General features: G+C 40.1%; 1 protein-coding gene across 6 annotated transcripts in view; it reads right to left on the bottom strand.

Annotated features, from left to right (window-relative positions):
- Positions 1–17,763, bottom strand: part of sobpa (sine oculis binding protein homolog (Drosophila) a) — a 57,968-nt gene that overhangs the window by 30,561 nt on the left and 9,644 nt on the right. For all 6 annotated transcript variants that reach the window (XM_087832751.1, XM_087832748.1, XM_087832747.1 and 3 more), the window contains exons 2-3: positions 5,480–5,600; positions 3,752–3,961 (exon numbers count right to left, since the gene is read on the bottom strand). In XM_087832751.1, coding sequence (XP_087688877.1) covers positions 3,752–3,961; positions 5,480–5,582 — 313 coding nt within the window. In that variant the 5' untranslated portion in view covers positions 5,583–5,600. The remainder of the gene's footprint in view (positions 1–3,751; positions 3,962–5,479; positions 5,601–17,763) is intronic.

Raw genomic sequence — 17,763 nt, 5'->3', positions numbered from 1 at the left:
TGTTTGATGTTACTTTTTTCTGCATTTCCTGCAGAGCGCTGTCTGCAGTGTGTCGCCCTCTTGTATCCACACTGGGAAGGGGACATCCGTTTCCATTTACTGAGATCAGTAGCAGACTTTTATAAGAGTCAATAAACATGTAAAAATAAATCAGCTTTGTATAATGCTTTACTGCACCACGGGCCGCACGATCTAACTGCGAGCGATGCAGTGAATCATGGTCAGATTAGGGTTTATCTTTTCATATATGAGTGTGGCTGGATCTTCTCTACCCGTCCATCACAGCAGCTGCAATATCAATTGCAAACAAACTGCATGTAACAATTCATTTAGAGACGAGGCTTTCGAACTGCAGAGACAGCAGATATGATGCATAACTGCAATTCAACAAGCTGAAATAATAAACTGCAGATCTGACCTTTGTAGAGAAGTTTGATCAGGCATGTGTTTGACACTCTTCACTTTCTCCTCACCCTCAACCGGTTTGTGGCAGATGACTTCCCCCAGCTGAGCCTTAGTCTGACGTTAGTTACGAGTTCTTGCTCATAAGTGGTCATCTGATTGTTGTGGTCTCCTTTTTAATATTGTAGGGCAGTGGTTCTTAACCTGGGTTCAATTGAACCTTAGGGGTTCAGTGAGTCGATCTCAGGGGTTCGGCAGAGCCTCCGCCGTGACATGCATGGCTCATTTTGTGCACCAGTAAAAAAACATATCTATGTCTTGAATTTGAAAAACATCATATTTTATTTTTCACTAAAGAGGGGTTCAGTGACTGTGCATATGAAACTGGTGGGGTTCGGTACCTCCAACAAGGTTAAGAACCACTGTTGTAGGGTCTTTAGCATACAATAAAAAGCACACTGAGGTGATAGATTTTCTGGTTTGGTGCCATATAAATGAGACTGAATTGAATTTGTCTTTTATCTAGTTAGTGGTAGTTTTCATGTTGTAATAGCAGCTGTATAAGTTGTCCTGAGTGCTACAAGTGAAATTCACTTTCTGACTTTGTTATTATTTGCAGTGTAGACTGTTTCAGGATGTTTTGTTTGAGCCCCATTGGGGCTAAAAAACAAATAGTAGAGGCAGGGACATGTAGGCCACATGGGGATAAAAAATAACAGGCAGAATTAAGGTGCTACATAGTGATAATTACAGTAGTATGCAGCATTTTTACATTATATTAGCACATAATGAAAATTTCTGTTCTGGGACTGACTCGTAAATAAAAATAAAGTATTATTTTAAGTGTGTGGATTTAGGCCACATTTAACAGCCTACCACAATTTACAGTGAGATATAGTGAGCTTGACTTCTGCTTATTCTGGGATAAAAAAGATTTTAAAAAAGGATTTTTAAAAGGTATCCAGGGCTCATCTGTCTGGTAAAGGGGACCAGTTATGGTAATTTCTGGGTATTGTTATTCTTGGACTCTAGTAGAGTAGCTTTGCATAATTCATAGTTCAAAATAGTCCTCGTTTATCTCATACAGAGCCTCGGAGCAGCACATTAGTTCATTCTCTGGCTGAAGCTGATTTAGCTCCTTTCCCATTAAGGCTAACTTTCTACTGATTGGCTGCCTCTCGCAAACTGATGACTTGAACTGCTGGTGAGTAGAGCTACTGCATTCACAGTTATCATTAGAAATCAATCATAATCAGTCAATCATATTAGAAATATCACCTCTCTATGACATCATTTAGATGCAAGCATAGAGAACAAAAAGGAGGGTTAAGAATATTCTGAAGCCTGAGCTTTTGGCTCATAGGACTCCAGGATATATGCTGTTTGGCGTGTTTAATATGAGCACCAAGCATTGTTACAGTATATATGACGGAAAATAAGGAAAATGAAACAGTACAGCTGCAGCTGACCCCCTCACATTCCCCTTTTAATTCTCGAAATCATGTTTATGACAACAACAAATGCATTCCCTTGTTCAACCGTGAATGTAATTGTATTGCATGCAGCTGCCGCGTTGCTGTGTGGTCAACAAATTATTTTAACAGACCCTCAGTGACAGCGAAATGCCTCTTCTGCGGTAAACTGTGACTGCTCATGATGAGCTGCGGGCTTTTAGTGCCGCCGCTGCTGAAATGAGAGAGATCCTCCGAGATTCCCTCCAGTATCTCCCAATTATCACATTATGACTATACGCGGGTGTGAGGGCGAAAAAACGCAGGCCCATTAGTCTTTCACCTCTGTTCACCTCCCTATCGCACGCTGGCCAGGCTTTTCACCTCTTGTGGAGCTTAATGGATCTACAGGGCCATCAGATTTTAAGTAAAGACTAACTCACAATTAAAGGAATAACTCCCTGGGGCACTAAAGACAGCATAGCAGACCCAACATGCATATTTTATGGCTTAGCTTCCCCTCTGCTCTCATTCCTATACTCTCTTTGCCTTTTTGTGTCTATCTGTATAGCTGCCCACTGCGGCGATAAGAGAAAAAAGACAAAATATCTTAATTCTAAGCTGACTGAGTGGGTGGATCAGGGTTTGTACGTTGCTCGGAAAAATGCATGCACCGCAGCATAATGATCAGGATCGAAGGCCAATATGAAATCACAACATCTTTCACAGTATCTCAACATTTTCACACAAAGAGACATCTTGAGGTGGAGTTGTTTTCGCCTTCCCACATCCTGGCACATCCTAACAAGCTCATCTGAAAACACTCACATCTGCATGAGCAGGGGAAAAAAAACATGCCAGTAATTATGCAGCCTCCGTACTAAATGCCACCGTCATTCGCCGTACCTGCACCTCAAAAGGTCCTTTGTCGGATTTTGCGGGGGCACATGAATAATTCAGTGTATGTGTGGAGGTGGAGGGTGGGGGAGTTGAGGGAGGTGTTGGCCGGGTAGTTAGTTGGTGCTGGTGGGCTTTAAGTGGGACCGCACCATCTGTTTCCCCGCCTAGGCAGGGCCAGCGGGGACTCCTCTTGGGCGATGCCAAGGAGGCTTGCTCCCTTCGCCGGGGCGTACCAGCCTCCTGTCCACAGCAGACGCAAGGGATAATGAAGCCCTCTGTCTGGCCGAGTAACGTGGACATTTCCTCAGAGACTTGATGGGGTAATATTGACACTTGGGCAGGTGGAGAAAAACAAGGTGTACAGCAGGTAGCTAGCTCATTAGTCGCCTGCCTCTGCTCTGATACGAAGGCTTTCAGACCATTGCACAAACCCAAACCTTCACAACTGCATAAATCCTGAGTTTCCATGCTAAGTGCTGGAGAATCAGCATTTAGGTATCTTCATTGCAATCCAGTCTGTCTAGAGCAGCTGTGGTTTAAGTCTATGACATTTCTTCTTTCAGACTGGAGAAACAACTGTTCTGTGTGTGTGTGTGTGTGCGTGTGTGTGTGTGTGTGTGTGTGTGTGTGTGTGTGTGTGTGTGTGTGTGTGTGTGTGTGTGTGTGTGTGTGTGTGTGTTTGCTTGCTTTCAGGCATTTGAGTGAATATATTAGCAATCAGTGATGGGCTAAAAATGACCTTGATCTTTTTGCAAATTTAATAAGTAACCTTCCTTGTAACATAAAAGCAGAAAACAGTTGTAACTTTCTACACAAGCTGTGATGTGGCTGGTGTTCCAACTTTTAAACAGTTTTTTCCTATTTCTAGAAGGCATCACGTTTTACTGCTCTTGAAAAATCAAGGACATGCATGCATGCATACTTACATGCAAGTCTAAACTACTTTATCAATTAATCTGCTGCATTAATCTCTCCAAAATGGCATTAGTGCTCTGTACCTGCAGGGGGCTTGATCAGTGGCGGAGGGATCATGGGGACTATGATGGGCAGGTTGCCATGCTCCTTGGTGCTGGGCGTGGAGGTGGACGGCGTGGTGGAGGTCTCTGTGAGTCCGTTCCTGGAGGCTGGCAACGAATGAAAGCTGTTGGCTCGATCCGGAGAGCCTTCACTGTTCTCTGTTGAAGCTGGGATTTTTGGCAACGAGTTTTCTAGATGGGAAAAGTTAAGTAAAATAAAGCATTTACTGACCAACTAATGAGCAGCATTTGCTGCAAATACTCTGAGTGTAAATGCCCAAGATTCACCTAAATTATGACTCAATATTTTCCACCAAAGTAGAAGCAAAAATACTAAAAAAAATGACTGGATTTTAAGGTAAATCCAGACCTTTCTGAAATCAACTGACGTAGCATCATTCAGGTCATTGTTTTGGTTGTAAACGTACAACTTTAATGTTTGTTTTAGTGTGATTTCTCTTATTCAGGCTGCAGCAGGTTGAACAAGCTGCATTAAACCTAAAGTGCACAACCTGCAAAGCACCAAACAGCAGTTAAAAGTTTACAAAGTTATTCAGCTCTGAGCACATGTAGCAGATTAAAAGATTATGCTGCACAAAAGATTTGGCAAGTAGATATTCAGAAGACATTAAAAGAGTTTAAACATCTTGTAAATATGTCAACCCATAAAAAAGCAGCCAAAGTGGAAGTGCCAAAAACTGCAGTTCCTCTAGTGGCCACTTGAGGCTGGCGACTCAGTTCCAATAGGATGAAATCCTTAAAAATATGATTTGAAAGCTAAAATAAACCTGTTTACAGCCTTGTGAAACTCTATATAGGCTTAAAACTTTCCTTTTTTATAAAGCATATAATTAATGCTGGATCAGTCTTTCAGTTATGCTGCTATAGCCCTAGGTTAATGGAGACTTCCCATGATGCACTGTGTGTTTCTTCTTCACTCAACTATTTCACTCACTTATACAGAATTCGAATCATTACTTATTATTAATCTCTGGCTCTCTTCCACAGGGAAGAGTCTTTTGCCCTGTCTCCCTCCCCTCACCCCCAATTGGTTGTGGCAGATGGCCACGCCTCCCTGAGCCTGGTTCTGCTAGAGGTGTCTTCCTATAGAAAGGGAGTTTTTCCTCCCCACTGTTGCCATATGCTTGCTCGTAGAGAGTGAGCGGATTGTTGGGGGTTTTCTCTGTATTACTGTAGAGTCTCTACCTTAAAATATAAAACACCTTGAGGCGACTGTTGTTGTAATTTGGCACTGAATTGAATTGAATTGAATTGAATTGAATTGAATTGAATTGAATTGAATTGAATTGAATTGGGGGCAAAGACACTTTGAGTGAAAGGTGACTTGCTCACCAGCTGTTTGCTCACTGAACTGGACCTCTCCAGAAAATGAGGAAATAAAGTAAAGTTAGGTATTTAGAAAGGGACCACAGAAACCAGAGATTACACCCATCATTTATATTCAGGCTATATTTTTTATATTGACTAGATTTCAGTTCAATTCAATTCAGTTTTATTTATATGGCACCAAAATCACAGCACTCGCCTCAAGGCGATGCGACGCATCATCAATCCAGTAAGGACAAAAGTAAGTACAGAAATCTGCTGATGGCTCCATAATAAGGCTTGCTTGTTAACACACAAACAACATGCCTGTATGATCAGATCATGAAACATGATCTGATCATATTTTCCACTAAAGCTGTATACCTTTGAGGACAGAGATGTGCTGTGGTGTCTCCCCTATTTCCAGGCTGTCAGAGTCTCTCAGCTCCACCTTGTCATAACCGTACCAGCCCAGCAGCTCATTCATGGTGTTCTCTGCAAAACTCTGCAACACAAAGAGAAGGAACAAAGCTCTTTATATAGGAACAGTCGGGCTTAAAAAATAATTGTCAGCCCGCTTTAATTATACACAGTGATACAATACTAATGAGCAGCGATATAGTAAAAGTCAAATAATAGCAAGTTAAAGGTCAGAAACTTCTTCTTTTTTTTCTTTTTTTAAAAAAAGTAAATTTTCACATGAAATATTAATGTTACCCAAGCTGGAACAAGAAGAAGATAAATGAGGTTTGAGGTCATTTGTTACAAATGCTAATGCAGCAATCTGGTATTTTGTTGCATTTTTTTGGCGCCTCTCTTGAGACCTTGACTCGCTCTTTAGATTTGTCCACATTTCTTCAGCTAATTAAGGAGAGACATTGTGATCCCACTCAAAATTTTAACTCTGTGTCAAGAGAAAACCGCAATGTGGAGTTTTTGCTGCATGTCCCCTTCATAAGTACAGGTCAACCTAATTGGGGCAAACTCCTGTCCAAACGCTGCAGTGTGCAGCCGGCTGAACTAATAGCCCCTATCACTGCACAATAAAAGAGGAGGATCTTATCAGAGTGTAATAAAGAGAATGGGAACCCTATCACAGAATGGTAACCAGCATAGAAAATGTATCAATTTACAGTAACTGGAACAGTACAGTATAGACACAGTAACAGTGCAGATAAGGGACAGACTTTGTTTTTTTATGCTGTTACTGGTCTTTGAGATTTTCTGATCAGCTAAAACAGCTTCCCCGCATCACTTAAATGACACTTGATTCCCTCAGTTATGTCATTCAATGCTAAGAAACCCAAAAATAAGTCTTCCTTGGAGACAGGAACCTCACTTACACTCAAACAACCCAGTCTCACATCCAAATGTTAAACTCCCTTGCTCTTTCTTGGTCTCTTATTTCAACCCATTTACCTGGATCACTGTTGGTGCTGCTCTACGAGGCTGATTGGGTTCAACAAACACATCTGCAGTGGTGATTTAGTCGACCCTTTTCAACCCGGTAAATTAATTTGCAAATCAAAAAGTACCAAAACACTGCGTCTCCTTCTTTTTGGCTCTGCAGAAACATATGAATGCAAATGCACTCTTACTCATTGGTTTTTGGAGTGACAGTAGCCAGATGGAAAATTTTAACCTATCACCCAGACTGAGGCAGCAGAGGCCTACCTTTGTGCATTCATCCATGGCATGAATGTTAAAGTCACAACACTTTAACCCAGGAAGCTGGGGTTTGTGCCCTCTGTAGTACCCTTTTCATTTAATTTTCCCCCTTGTTTTTGTTATCAGACACAGTTTTACTTGCTCTTTGATTGGTTTAGGGGAAAGGCCACCTTTTAGAATTGGCAGCCAGTGGCCGAGTGGATCTTCTTATTGTAAAAAGAAGGTCCCTGGTCCAAATCCAGGCTTAGGCCTTTTTTTTTGTGCATGTTGCATGTTCTCCCAATGCTTGTGTGGGCTCTCTCTGGGTAATCTGGCTTCCTCCCACGGTCCAAAGACATGCATGGGATTATTAATTGGTTGTTCTAAACTGACCAGATGTGTGAATGTGAGACTGAATGGTCAGTTTCTGTGTATTAGCCCTGCGACAAGCTAACGACCTGTCCACAGTGTATCCTGCCTCACCCATGACAGCTGGCTCCATATCCCAAAATTGACTGAATGGATAGTTTATATCCCTTGAACACTGTTTTGGTCCTTAGCATGAGAGTATAAAGACTAATAAAGGACATATTTAACATCCTCTTTCCTGTCAAGAGATAGATGAGAAGATCAATATTGTTTTAATATAAATCTGTGATAGGTGGCAATGACGTTATATCCAAGCTGAAAGGTTATCATTGTTAGAAATACCAGTTGATAACAACACATTACAGAGCACTGATGTGCTGTAGTAACATTTTCACAGAGAGTCTTCAATTGTCTAAAACAAAAACAAAAAAAATCACTCGTTTTTCAAACTGTTGGTGCTCAAAGCACCCACTTTGGATTTTTTTAAGTCAAGCTTGATGGAGGTAATCTAACCTCCCAATATGGAAATGCAACTAGTAGGAGTGATCCAGCTTTCAATTCCTATTAGGAACATATTAGGAAAAATTCTGTTCTGCCTAGCTTAATATATGCCTGCAGTATATTTATTCTGAGTGATCCCCTCCACAATAAAAACAGAAAATCACAAGGTTTGTTTTTATTAACATTACACATAAAAATGTTTCTAGGTTGGTTGCAGTGCCAGGGGGCTTCCTACAAATCCAAAGGCTAGAGTTTGTCATTTCAGGCTAGCTTTTAAGTCCTGTTTTACATGCTAAAGGAGAACCATTATGTTCATTTCCACCTCTTATGTGTTTAATTATGGACTCTACTTATGCTGACCTTTTAGACATCCAGTTAGTAAATGCTTTATCTGAAACAAGCCATTTTAACTCCAGCTGCTGGAAGCTCACTTTCCCTAGAAAGAACCTAGTGTTTATAAGCCCCGCCTACTCATCTAGAGAGGACCATAGCAAGGAATTAATTTTAAACTGATATCAGAGAAAAGGACAAATCAGGTACATAAAGCAGACTGGAGCAAATAGATTCCTTTAAAATACACTGACTTCAGTATTCGAAACTTTGGCTAATCCAAGACTGAAACAATAGACAAAGAACAACAACAAACAACATAGACAAAGGAGATTTTCTGTGCATTCCCAAGTGCTGGACAAACACAAACTCTAGTCTAGACTAAGTCAATTAATACAGCAGAAAATAACACTTCACAGTTAATGTCCAGTCCAGTAAATGATATAAGTTGCATCTTGTGACATAGTGTCACCCAACTTGATTTGAGCATAGCAATAAAGTTCTAACAGTCACCGCAGACATAGCAAATTGTGATGCAATTCAGAGAGAGTGTGAATATGAATATATAAAACTCAATGCAGGTGAAACATTAAAGAGTATTTCCTCCATAACATCCTCTCACAACACAGTCAATAAGCACTATACTCAAAACAAAATCATAACCCCGCTAATGCATACAGCCCATTATCACCATGCACCTCTCAGCTGGAACGGTCCCAGAAGCGTCTGATCACTGAACCGTAAACTATTGTAAATGGTTTAGCTCTCAATTGACTCTGAAACTCGGATGAAAATGTTCTTCCTTTAGAAACAGACTTCAGCAGTGACCGAGAATAATAAATAAAGAATAATAATTTTTTGGACTTGGCGATAAGATATTAGTCACAGGTCACTAAACTATCAGCATAGAGGGAACGCTGGCACTTTGAAGGGATTATTTCCAAATAGTGAGGGTAATGCACTCATATGTTCTAATAACAATAAAAACTTTAAGTTCAAAGTACTGTGAGGTGCACTGCCACATGCTCAATCAGAGGTGCTGGTTCTTTATTTAATGGTCAGTTGCAATTTTTCTGTATATGATTTCATCATGGCAGCAGGCGTCACTCACTAATCACTACAACAAGCAGTTAAATGTCAATTACAAACAGCTCCTATCGATACGACACAGCAAGGGCGATCATGTCAGGGTGGAGTGGAGTGAGTGTCAGAGGTGCCACCCAGCACTCTGACACTCACAGCCAGCCTTAATTCATATTATTCACATTTGTTACCAACATGGAGGAAAAAAATGCAGCAGCTGGTGCGATTAGTGCATTTAACTTAACGTTACTTTCTTATGAGGTAACTCTACTTTTAATAATAACAATATTAATTAAGAAGCACGTGTAAATAGCAAATAGAAAAAGTGGAATAATGCCAGAATAATTAATAAATACCATTAAAAGAATAAAAGCAATACAGTAATTATAGCAGAAAATTATTTAAAAATAAGAGCTGATAAAAGACAAGTCAAACAAAGCTTTAAAAACATTTTGATAAGTGATTTAAAGGAAGTCATGGAGCTTTATCTCCTCAGGCAGGTGGTTCAAAAAGCTGAGGGGCGCGATGGCGAAAGCAAGGTCACGTTTAGATTTGGAAAGGTCAGAAGGGTCACTGCTAAGGATTTAATAATCAGTACTTTGTTTTTCTTCTCGAGTAATGAGAATATTAATGATAAAGTTTAAATCTAAACTAAGGAGTGTTGCAATTATTATTTTAGTTCATTTGTTTAGATGTTTGTTGGATGGGGATGTAGTTTATGGGAAAATTAGGCTACTAACTGTGCGGTGTATGGGTCACAGGACAAAGCCTGAGCCCTGTTTTTGTCCACGTATACATTCATATTAAAATGAATAACTGTCTTTTCTACATTATATATCTTAGTATAATACATGAAATGTCTTGTGAGTTTGTTTATTTGTCCTCCTCCATGATCAGGAGCTCAGCTACCAATTAGCATCATCGTGTTGCCTTGAATCTTTTGCATTTATGCAGCTGTGGTTTAAAAGCATCATATCAACAGGCCAAACAATACTGCAGTGTTGGCATCTACTATTGATGTTCATGTGACTTGTTATAAAACTTGTCCCTCTTGAGTTCATTTTAATGACCTTTTTAATGTAACTATGTTGCTTTTTAAACCACCTGTGCAAAACCAAGAAAAGAAATGTTTTGATATGGAAGATTTGGCGCACACAGATCTGGAAAACACATTCAGACTCGATGCAAAGATGTACATGAAAGGCTCACGTGGAATAAAAATGCACTTGAATAACATCTGACTTCCAACAGCCTGTGGTGGTGTAGAAAGATGGGGTATCAGCTCATTGCACGCCCCTATGCTGACCTGTGTTGTTTCACACCAAAGTAATCAGACAGAGAAAGTTAGGCAAGTTCAGATTTCTCAGGAGAGAGTAGCATGGAGGCAGCTCTGCAGCATCAATTTGTGTTTTTTTGTGGGTGATAAAGTGACCGTATCCGAGGGTAGAATTTAATTTGGGAAAGAAAATGAATCTGGAGAGTCTCGGTGGAGGCAGGGTGGTGTACTTTCACACTAAAATACCCTGTAGAGCTCTTGAAAAGAAAAGAAAGAGTCTGCTTTGATGGCTTCTGACACAGTGTGGCCTGGTGTGCATGGAGCTCCAGTCTGGAGACAACAGGTAGATGCATCGGCTTAATTACTTAATACAAACTCAATCACCAATGATAACTGCAGTTTGAATACTGCTTACAGTGGTATTATATGTATTATATCAAGGAAAAAACAAGTGGGAACGAGCTCTCACACACACAACATTCACTGTAGCATGCACTGTTTGCTTATTTGAGACACTGTGGCATGCACAGAAGTGACAGAGGCAGATTTTCTCCTGCTTCATCAGCACATTTGGTCCATTTCTAAGCATTTTATGGAGAAATTCAGGTTGTGTTGTATTTGTACCACAGAGTAGTAGCACCACTCTTGACTCAGTTTTACCTCAGTTTGGTTGTGTTCACACAGAGCCTATAGTTTTTCTGCAGTGCTGTGCAGGAAGACCTGTGTGGCAGTTAAAAGAAGCCAAAATGTAGGGATGGCTTTATTAATGAAGAATGACAGTATTTATCGATCTGTCTGTTATTAAATACCGCTGTGGTGGGGTGGTCAGTGGGTAGGTGCAGGGCACAGTTTGAATCAATAACAGGTGAAGTCAAAGCACAACATCCATGTGCATGCCGTACCTGCAGGCCTAGCATGCAAGCACATGTGAGCGCACATCTGGAGCTCTGTGGGTTTCAAGGTTAGACAGCATCACCATCAACAATGAAAGGATTTGCAGTGATTATTTACAGTAATTAAAGTCTAATCCAAACATTCATAATCGCAGCCTGCATTTTTTTTTTTTTTTTTGCCACAGAGCTTTTTTAAAAATGGTGGTTAAAGCAGTGAAGGCTGTTAATGAGGACAGCTCATGTGTGCAGATGTAACGACGCTAATGCTTGAACAATGATGAGTGACAGCAGTGCTTTTTCTGCCTGAAGGTTCCTGGGAGTCAGATTTAGTACCGCGTCCTGAGCAGAGCTAAAGTTAGGTGCTGACAGCTAAATACATAACCTTGTTGTCACCCACTAAGACACGCTGTGAACACATTCCACATCCATTAAATAGTCACAATTTCGCCTCCTGAAGTTTTAACTAAACATGTTTTATTAATTTCTTTTTTTTTTTCACTTTAACTGTGTTTATCTGTGCTCCATTTACACCAGAGAGTCCTTCCACACACATGCGGGGCAGATAATGAGGACACAGTAAATTAGGACTGCAATTAATTACCATTCCATTTAACGATTAGAATTATTATTAGCTTATTATATAAATATATCAATTCTAAAACTACTAGATTTGACATATTATAGAACCCCATTAAACAAAGAAAACACACAAATGAGAAACTGTAACCACTTTCCTCAATTATGGCTGAACCGTCAGTCAGTTAGCAAAAATAGTTTATTATTATTATTAACTTGGTTTTAATATAAATTAATTGAACTAGTCAAAATATTTTAGTCTAAACATATGAAATTGAGTAGCTCTAAATGCCTACCCTTATAGGATCCAAGGTTATAGCTTCTTACCATAGTCTCTATATAAAAGATAAGAATAACCACTGTGATGTACCCCATTGGTTTACAATCGTTCTTTGTATATGCCATCTGGTTTTTGTAACCAGGACTGGCCCTAAGGCCAAGTTATCAAGGCCTCAGTCGCACAGGTTGGAAAACCCTGAAAACCTCCAGGTGCTACGGGAAAATTTGTATTCCCCAACCAGCTGGTGAGAAGTTGCTGGCTGTAGCTAGGTGAAATTGGTCACATGTTTGGATGGAAGAAATCTGAAAGAGTATGGCGCAATCCTGAAACACAGAATATTCACCTTACTGCTGCAACAGACATTTTAAAAGGAGCAGCTCCTTTAAGTGAGCATTTTCATGTGATACGTTTCGGTTTCACTATCACTTAGTGAGTCGTTGGAAGATATTTGCAGAAAAATCTGTCTTCCATGTAATCTGCTAGCAGCCAAAGCAATCGCAAGGATTTCAGTTTCAGTTTAGGATCATACACCTATACACACCTATACACCATATACCAACGCATACTTCTTAGTGACCAGTTTCACCTAGTGACTCCCAGCAACCACTTGCCGACTAATAGGGGAATACACATTTCTCTAAAGCAGCTGGTGTTTGTCAGGGGGTTGCTGAGCAGTCCTGAGTGACTTGGGCCAAACACTAGCAACCCTGGCTAGCAAGATGTACCTATTCTATGTATGGATGCATGCCTCAGATACGTCTAAAAATAATCTAATGTTAATTTTAAGACACAGAAAATACAAATAAAATACAAGCCACCTGTCAAAAGCAGCTATTCTCCTACTAGTGTAAAGTCTTAATAAACCTTTACAGAATTTAAAAGGGTGATATTTTTTTTTAAATATTACAATTTTTAAAAATTAGCTACACAAACTTAAAGCTCTGCTACGACATGCCTACGACAGAGTATGTTTTTTTAAATAATGTCTGTTTTTTTGAACATTAAAAAGTCTATAATATTCCAGTAAAATTCTAAAAATAAAATTAAAAGGCTGTAAACCAGCCCATTATGGCCTCTTTAAAATTAAGGGAATAATTAATGAAACCTTAATGGAGAGGAAGATTTATGGGCGACTTACATAACAATAACGTGAAAAGAGGAAGAGTGCTGACAGACTCGAAGCGCACAAATTGGCAGGCACAAGTGCAGCAATTAGCCCAACTGCAAGGATGAAACCTCGAGAGGAACAAAATCACCCAGGAGAAAATCCTCCTTTTGAACAAACGAGATGGAGCATAACCCAGGCTGAATGTACTCCTGAGTAAACGGATGTAGCTGTAAAATAACCACATCACCAAGACAAAAACACAGCATCTCTCTGTGTCTCCCTTTCCTTCCTACCATCCTGTCCTCTAAGTCACCCTACTACTTCGAGAAAGGGGGAGCGTTATTAAGAGGGGAATCTAATCCCTGTTGGCGGCTCATCAAAGCAGCGGCACCAACTTTGGCTCTGCATGTGCCGGAGAGCAAGAGGCAGAAGGGCAGCTGCAGGTATCTGTATGTTACACTGGATGTATAGCCTTTTTATCTGCTTCATAATGGACAAAATCTCTGTTTATCTGCTGTAATAATCACAAAGGCTTCCGAGAGCCTTGGACAAAACTGAGGTCAAAGTGTGTTCCCTGCTGATTTCCTGATTTTGGCTGATCTCGAGAAAGTTCATATCTCATTCTGAGGAGTCAAAATTGCACATTACTCCCTCCCTCACATAAATCTTGGACTTCCCTGTCAGTTCATTTTCTCTAGTTTTGCATCAACAGATTTTGTTTACACGGCTTATCTTTAACCAGCATTTGGACTTGGTTTTGATGGTGGTTGCCAATGCTGTAAAACGATAAAGGTAAAAAAATGAACTTTTAAAGGAGGCTCTAAGAACCATGATGGTCTCCAGTTTCTGCAGTGCAGACAGAGAAATAAAGGCGATTCTACCTTCGGCCTAAAGTTCCTGCAAAATCTTTTTCCCAAAGCTTCTGTGAATGCCTGTGATGTTACCGATTGCTCAAGTCTTTGCTCATAATCAGAGGAAATTGGTGTTTCTCTAAGGTTGATTCTCTTTTACAGCCTTTAAAAAAAACGTGTAACTTATAATGCCTTGCAGCCAACCTGCTGAGGGATATTACTATAAACTACTCACTGGTGAAGTAAAACAATGGATTCATTTTAAAGAAGCTCTTCACTGGAAAAAATGACTAACTGCATGTGTTTTGCCTCATGTTTTGAGTTATTCAGAGGGGACGGTGCCTCCCTGGAAAGCCTGGTCAAGAACAAGTTTTCTGGACTTTGTGCATCTTTCCAATGGGATCATCAAACACGAAAGCAGCAGGGGGTTCTGCAACAGTGCTGTGAAACTGGGCTAGCTCCACAGAGCAAACACAGCAACCCGACATGATGAATGCAGAACTGAAGGTAAAAGCCAGTTAGAAGACTACCTCTGACTGTGTGGGAAAATGCAAAAGAATAAGGTGGATTATCTGTTTAAAGGAACTTATTGTTAAAATTCCAATGTTTAAGCAATACTAAAACAACCACTATTACTTTATTTTACATTGTGCAGAAGACCTATCAATTGAAGCTGAACAAGGACCAGCAGGTACTTTCAAGTAATATCGATTTGTACAAGCAGAAGATGCAGTGAGAAAATTCACATAATAAGAAGAACACATCTGGTTTGATCCCTGAGGAGACACAAACCCTGTTTGGTCTTGCCTTCACTAAGGACGTGTGGCATTAAAACAACTATGCCGAATCAAAGATGTGGAGTGACCCACTGTGGCGACACTCCGTGAATGATGAAGCAGCTGAAAGTAGCATTATCTATTCCCTTTAACCTTCTGGTAGTTAAATTTTTTTCTCAAAATTTGGTGATGGAAATGAGAAAAAGTACCTTTAAATTTCCTCAGCACACCCTTTCAACCCAACTTAACGAGCCCTGTGGATGTCTCAGAGTCTCGGGACCTTCACACGACATCGACCTTGAAATATGTTTTTTTTTCATGCTGACTGATGATAAGACAGAACATTCATCACTGTGTTGGTTTCTCCATGCAAAGGAGAAGATGTGAAGTGAAAACTACAACTTTACTTGCTGTTACCCATGTGCTCTTTTGTCAGTGAAGCAGTAAAGAGAAAGAACGACAGCAGGGACCGACTGCTGGCTCTAGAACTGCGGTTTCAAAAAGCCATGAAATGACCAAAGATAATTATACGCTGCATTTCAAAACAAAAGAAGAAATAGAATAACCCTTCTTTTACAGTGAGGCTTGAATTCATACCAAAAAAAAGTTGAGTTGGTCTGCTACGACCAGTACGCGAGTGGCTAATGTCAGCCCACTGTGGACAGGAACAGACGCTAAAGCTGACTTACTGAATCGGTTTGTTGACTTGCAGGCTTTCAGATTTAAGCATTTATCATTATCCTGATTTAAAATGCCTGCAATGCTGCGGGAAAAATGATGTATGTATGTAAAATGCATCTCCACTATTATGGACTTTATCTCCTTATAATCCAGAAACAGCCATTCTAGGCTACTTGCAACCTCTAGAAGCTAAGTCACTGGAAAACTTGATAGATCCAGTTTGGAATGATCACTGATATTCTTGTTGCTCTTGTAGGAACAGGCCAAGGGCAGTAAATGAAAATTACCCCATAAGTCTAAAGCTGGCTTATTTACAGGTATTTTTTCTGTTAATCTATGAGCTCTGTCCCTTTCAAGTAAACAAAGAAATGAGAAATGTAACAAGAACATAGATTTAAACAGATACAGCCAGCCTTCCATGATTCATTGGGGGGGGGGGGATTATAACACTAAATATCTTTGTATATACAGTATAAATACAACACCTATGAAGCATGCTTGCTTTTTTTATCCTTCTCTGCTAACATGTGATGAGTGGAGAAATAAGTACTCCAAGTATTGCTTGTGTTTGCTGACTGCCTCTCTAATTCAAGCTCTTCACCTTTACTTTTCTCCTGAAATGGTTTATTTATGGTCTACATTTATTTTATTTAAAAGGTACTGTGCGTGTTAATTAACGTGAGCGGCGAAGTCGGGTTATGCAAATATAGGACAATTTTCACCTACAGTCACAGGCAGGTAGATGGCATTTATAGACAATTAAAGAAAACTGAAGATGCAAAACCCTCTGAGCACAGATGAGAGCAGGAAGCATGAGAGTGATAAAACAAAGACAAAGCTATATAGTGTATTAAGGAAACATTAAAGATAAATTATGAAAACTCACAAATAGGCACAAAGGTACATAAACATAGACTGTTTGTAAACGCAGTGACTTACAGCGACAGCACCTCTACTGAGCTGTCAGAGCAGATGCTACTGTTTGCCATCTCTAACACTGAGAGGCCACTACATTACTGCAGACAACTTCATCCAGTGCAATCTAATACTTCAGGACTGTATTTATGAAGCTTAACATATGCAGTTGACAATCCATCAAAGAGGTGTTGAAGCAGCTACAGGGTCACTGTGACCCTGTAGATGTGGATTTGAGCGTTTTTAAAGGTTACTTCCTATATGCCCGTCAAGTTGCAACATAGATGTGAAATGAAGCCAAAATAAACGTGTGAAAAATTCAAGTTCCTCAAATGCCCACTTAAAGTTGACTCACCGTTAGACTTGAATATTTTATTTTATTGAGGCTTAGATTATACTCAATTCCTGACAGGACACGGACCGCTGGACTGCCTAGGGCTCATGCTTAGCTGGTGCATTGCAATGTAAATTCTCCACGGATGAGTCTGAGAAGTCATGCAGACATGTGCACCAACCCTCATGCTTACTCTTTGCTTGCTCCCCGGGGGTTGGGGACCGCTGGTCTAAGTGACATACGCTTAGACCAGCGGTCCCCAACCCCCGGGCCACAGACCAGTTCTGGTCCGTGAGTCATTTGGTACCGGGCCGTGAGAGTTGAGGCTTGGGTGTGACATTTATGGTTTTCAGGGTTTTTATCAGTTTATATTGTTATTTTTCATTGTTTTTATCGTTAACTCGGTTTCTTTGGGTCTTTTCCCATGTGTTATGAATAAATCTTCTTCTGTTTGGTACCGGTACTGGTTTTATTTATCCGTGACACCCTACAGGCCGGTCTGTGAAAATATTGTTGGACATAAAATGGTCCGTGGTACAAAAAAGGCTGGGAACCGCTGACTTAGACCCAAGAGGACTCACGGACACCAAACATTTAATCCCAGTTTAAAATTTGAATTCATGCATTTTCAGTGGTGAAGATGATAAGACCAACAGGTAAATGCTAGGCTAATTTGAGAGAGGTGCAATTAAACGTATCAATGGGCACTCTAATGAGTCAGTGCAACTGCTTTTAGTAAGTTAAATTGTAGTGCTTATTAGCAAGTGTGCATTGCATACGGGTGGTACCTTGCTCACCAAGCTTGCCAGCATTAGCAAATAGTCGACCCTCTCGTTCAAATATAGTTACTAAAGAATAACATGGTGACAAACTGGTGACGCGGCGGCTATTTCCATCTTTTATATACAGTCTATAGTCAAGGATTTTTATGGCTTCACTGTCTGAGTTGCAGTTCCAAATGTTTTTGTAAATCCTTATGCCATTTCTGATGTTCTCTTGGTGCACTACAGGTTTGGGTCACACAGTATGTTTATGATGTTTAAGTGTA

This window comes from Neolamprologus brichardi, chromosome 19 (genome assembly GCF_056152115.1).
Source record: "Neolamprologus brichardi isolate AB-2024 chromosome 19, ASM5615211v1, whole genome shotgun sequence".
Taxonomy (NCBI): domain Eukaryota; kingdom Metazoa; phylum Chordata; class Actinopteri; order Cichliformes; family Cichlidae; genus Neolamprologus; species Neolamprologus brichardi.
This window is presented reverse-complemented; position numbering and strand designations above follow the sequence as displayed.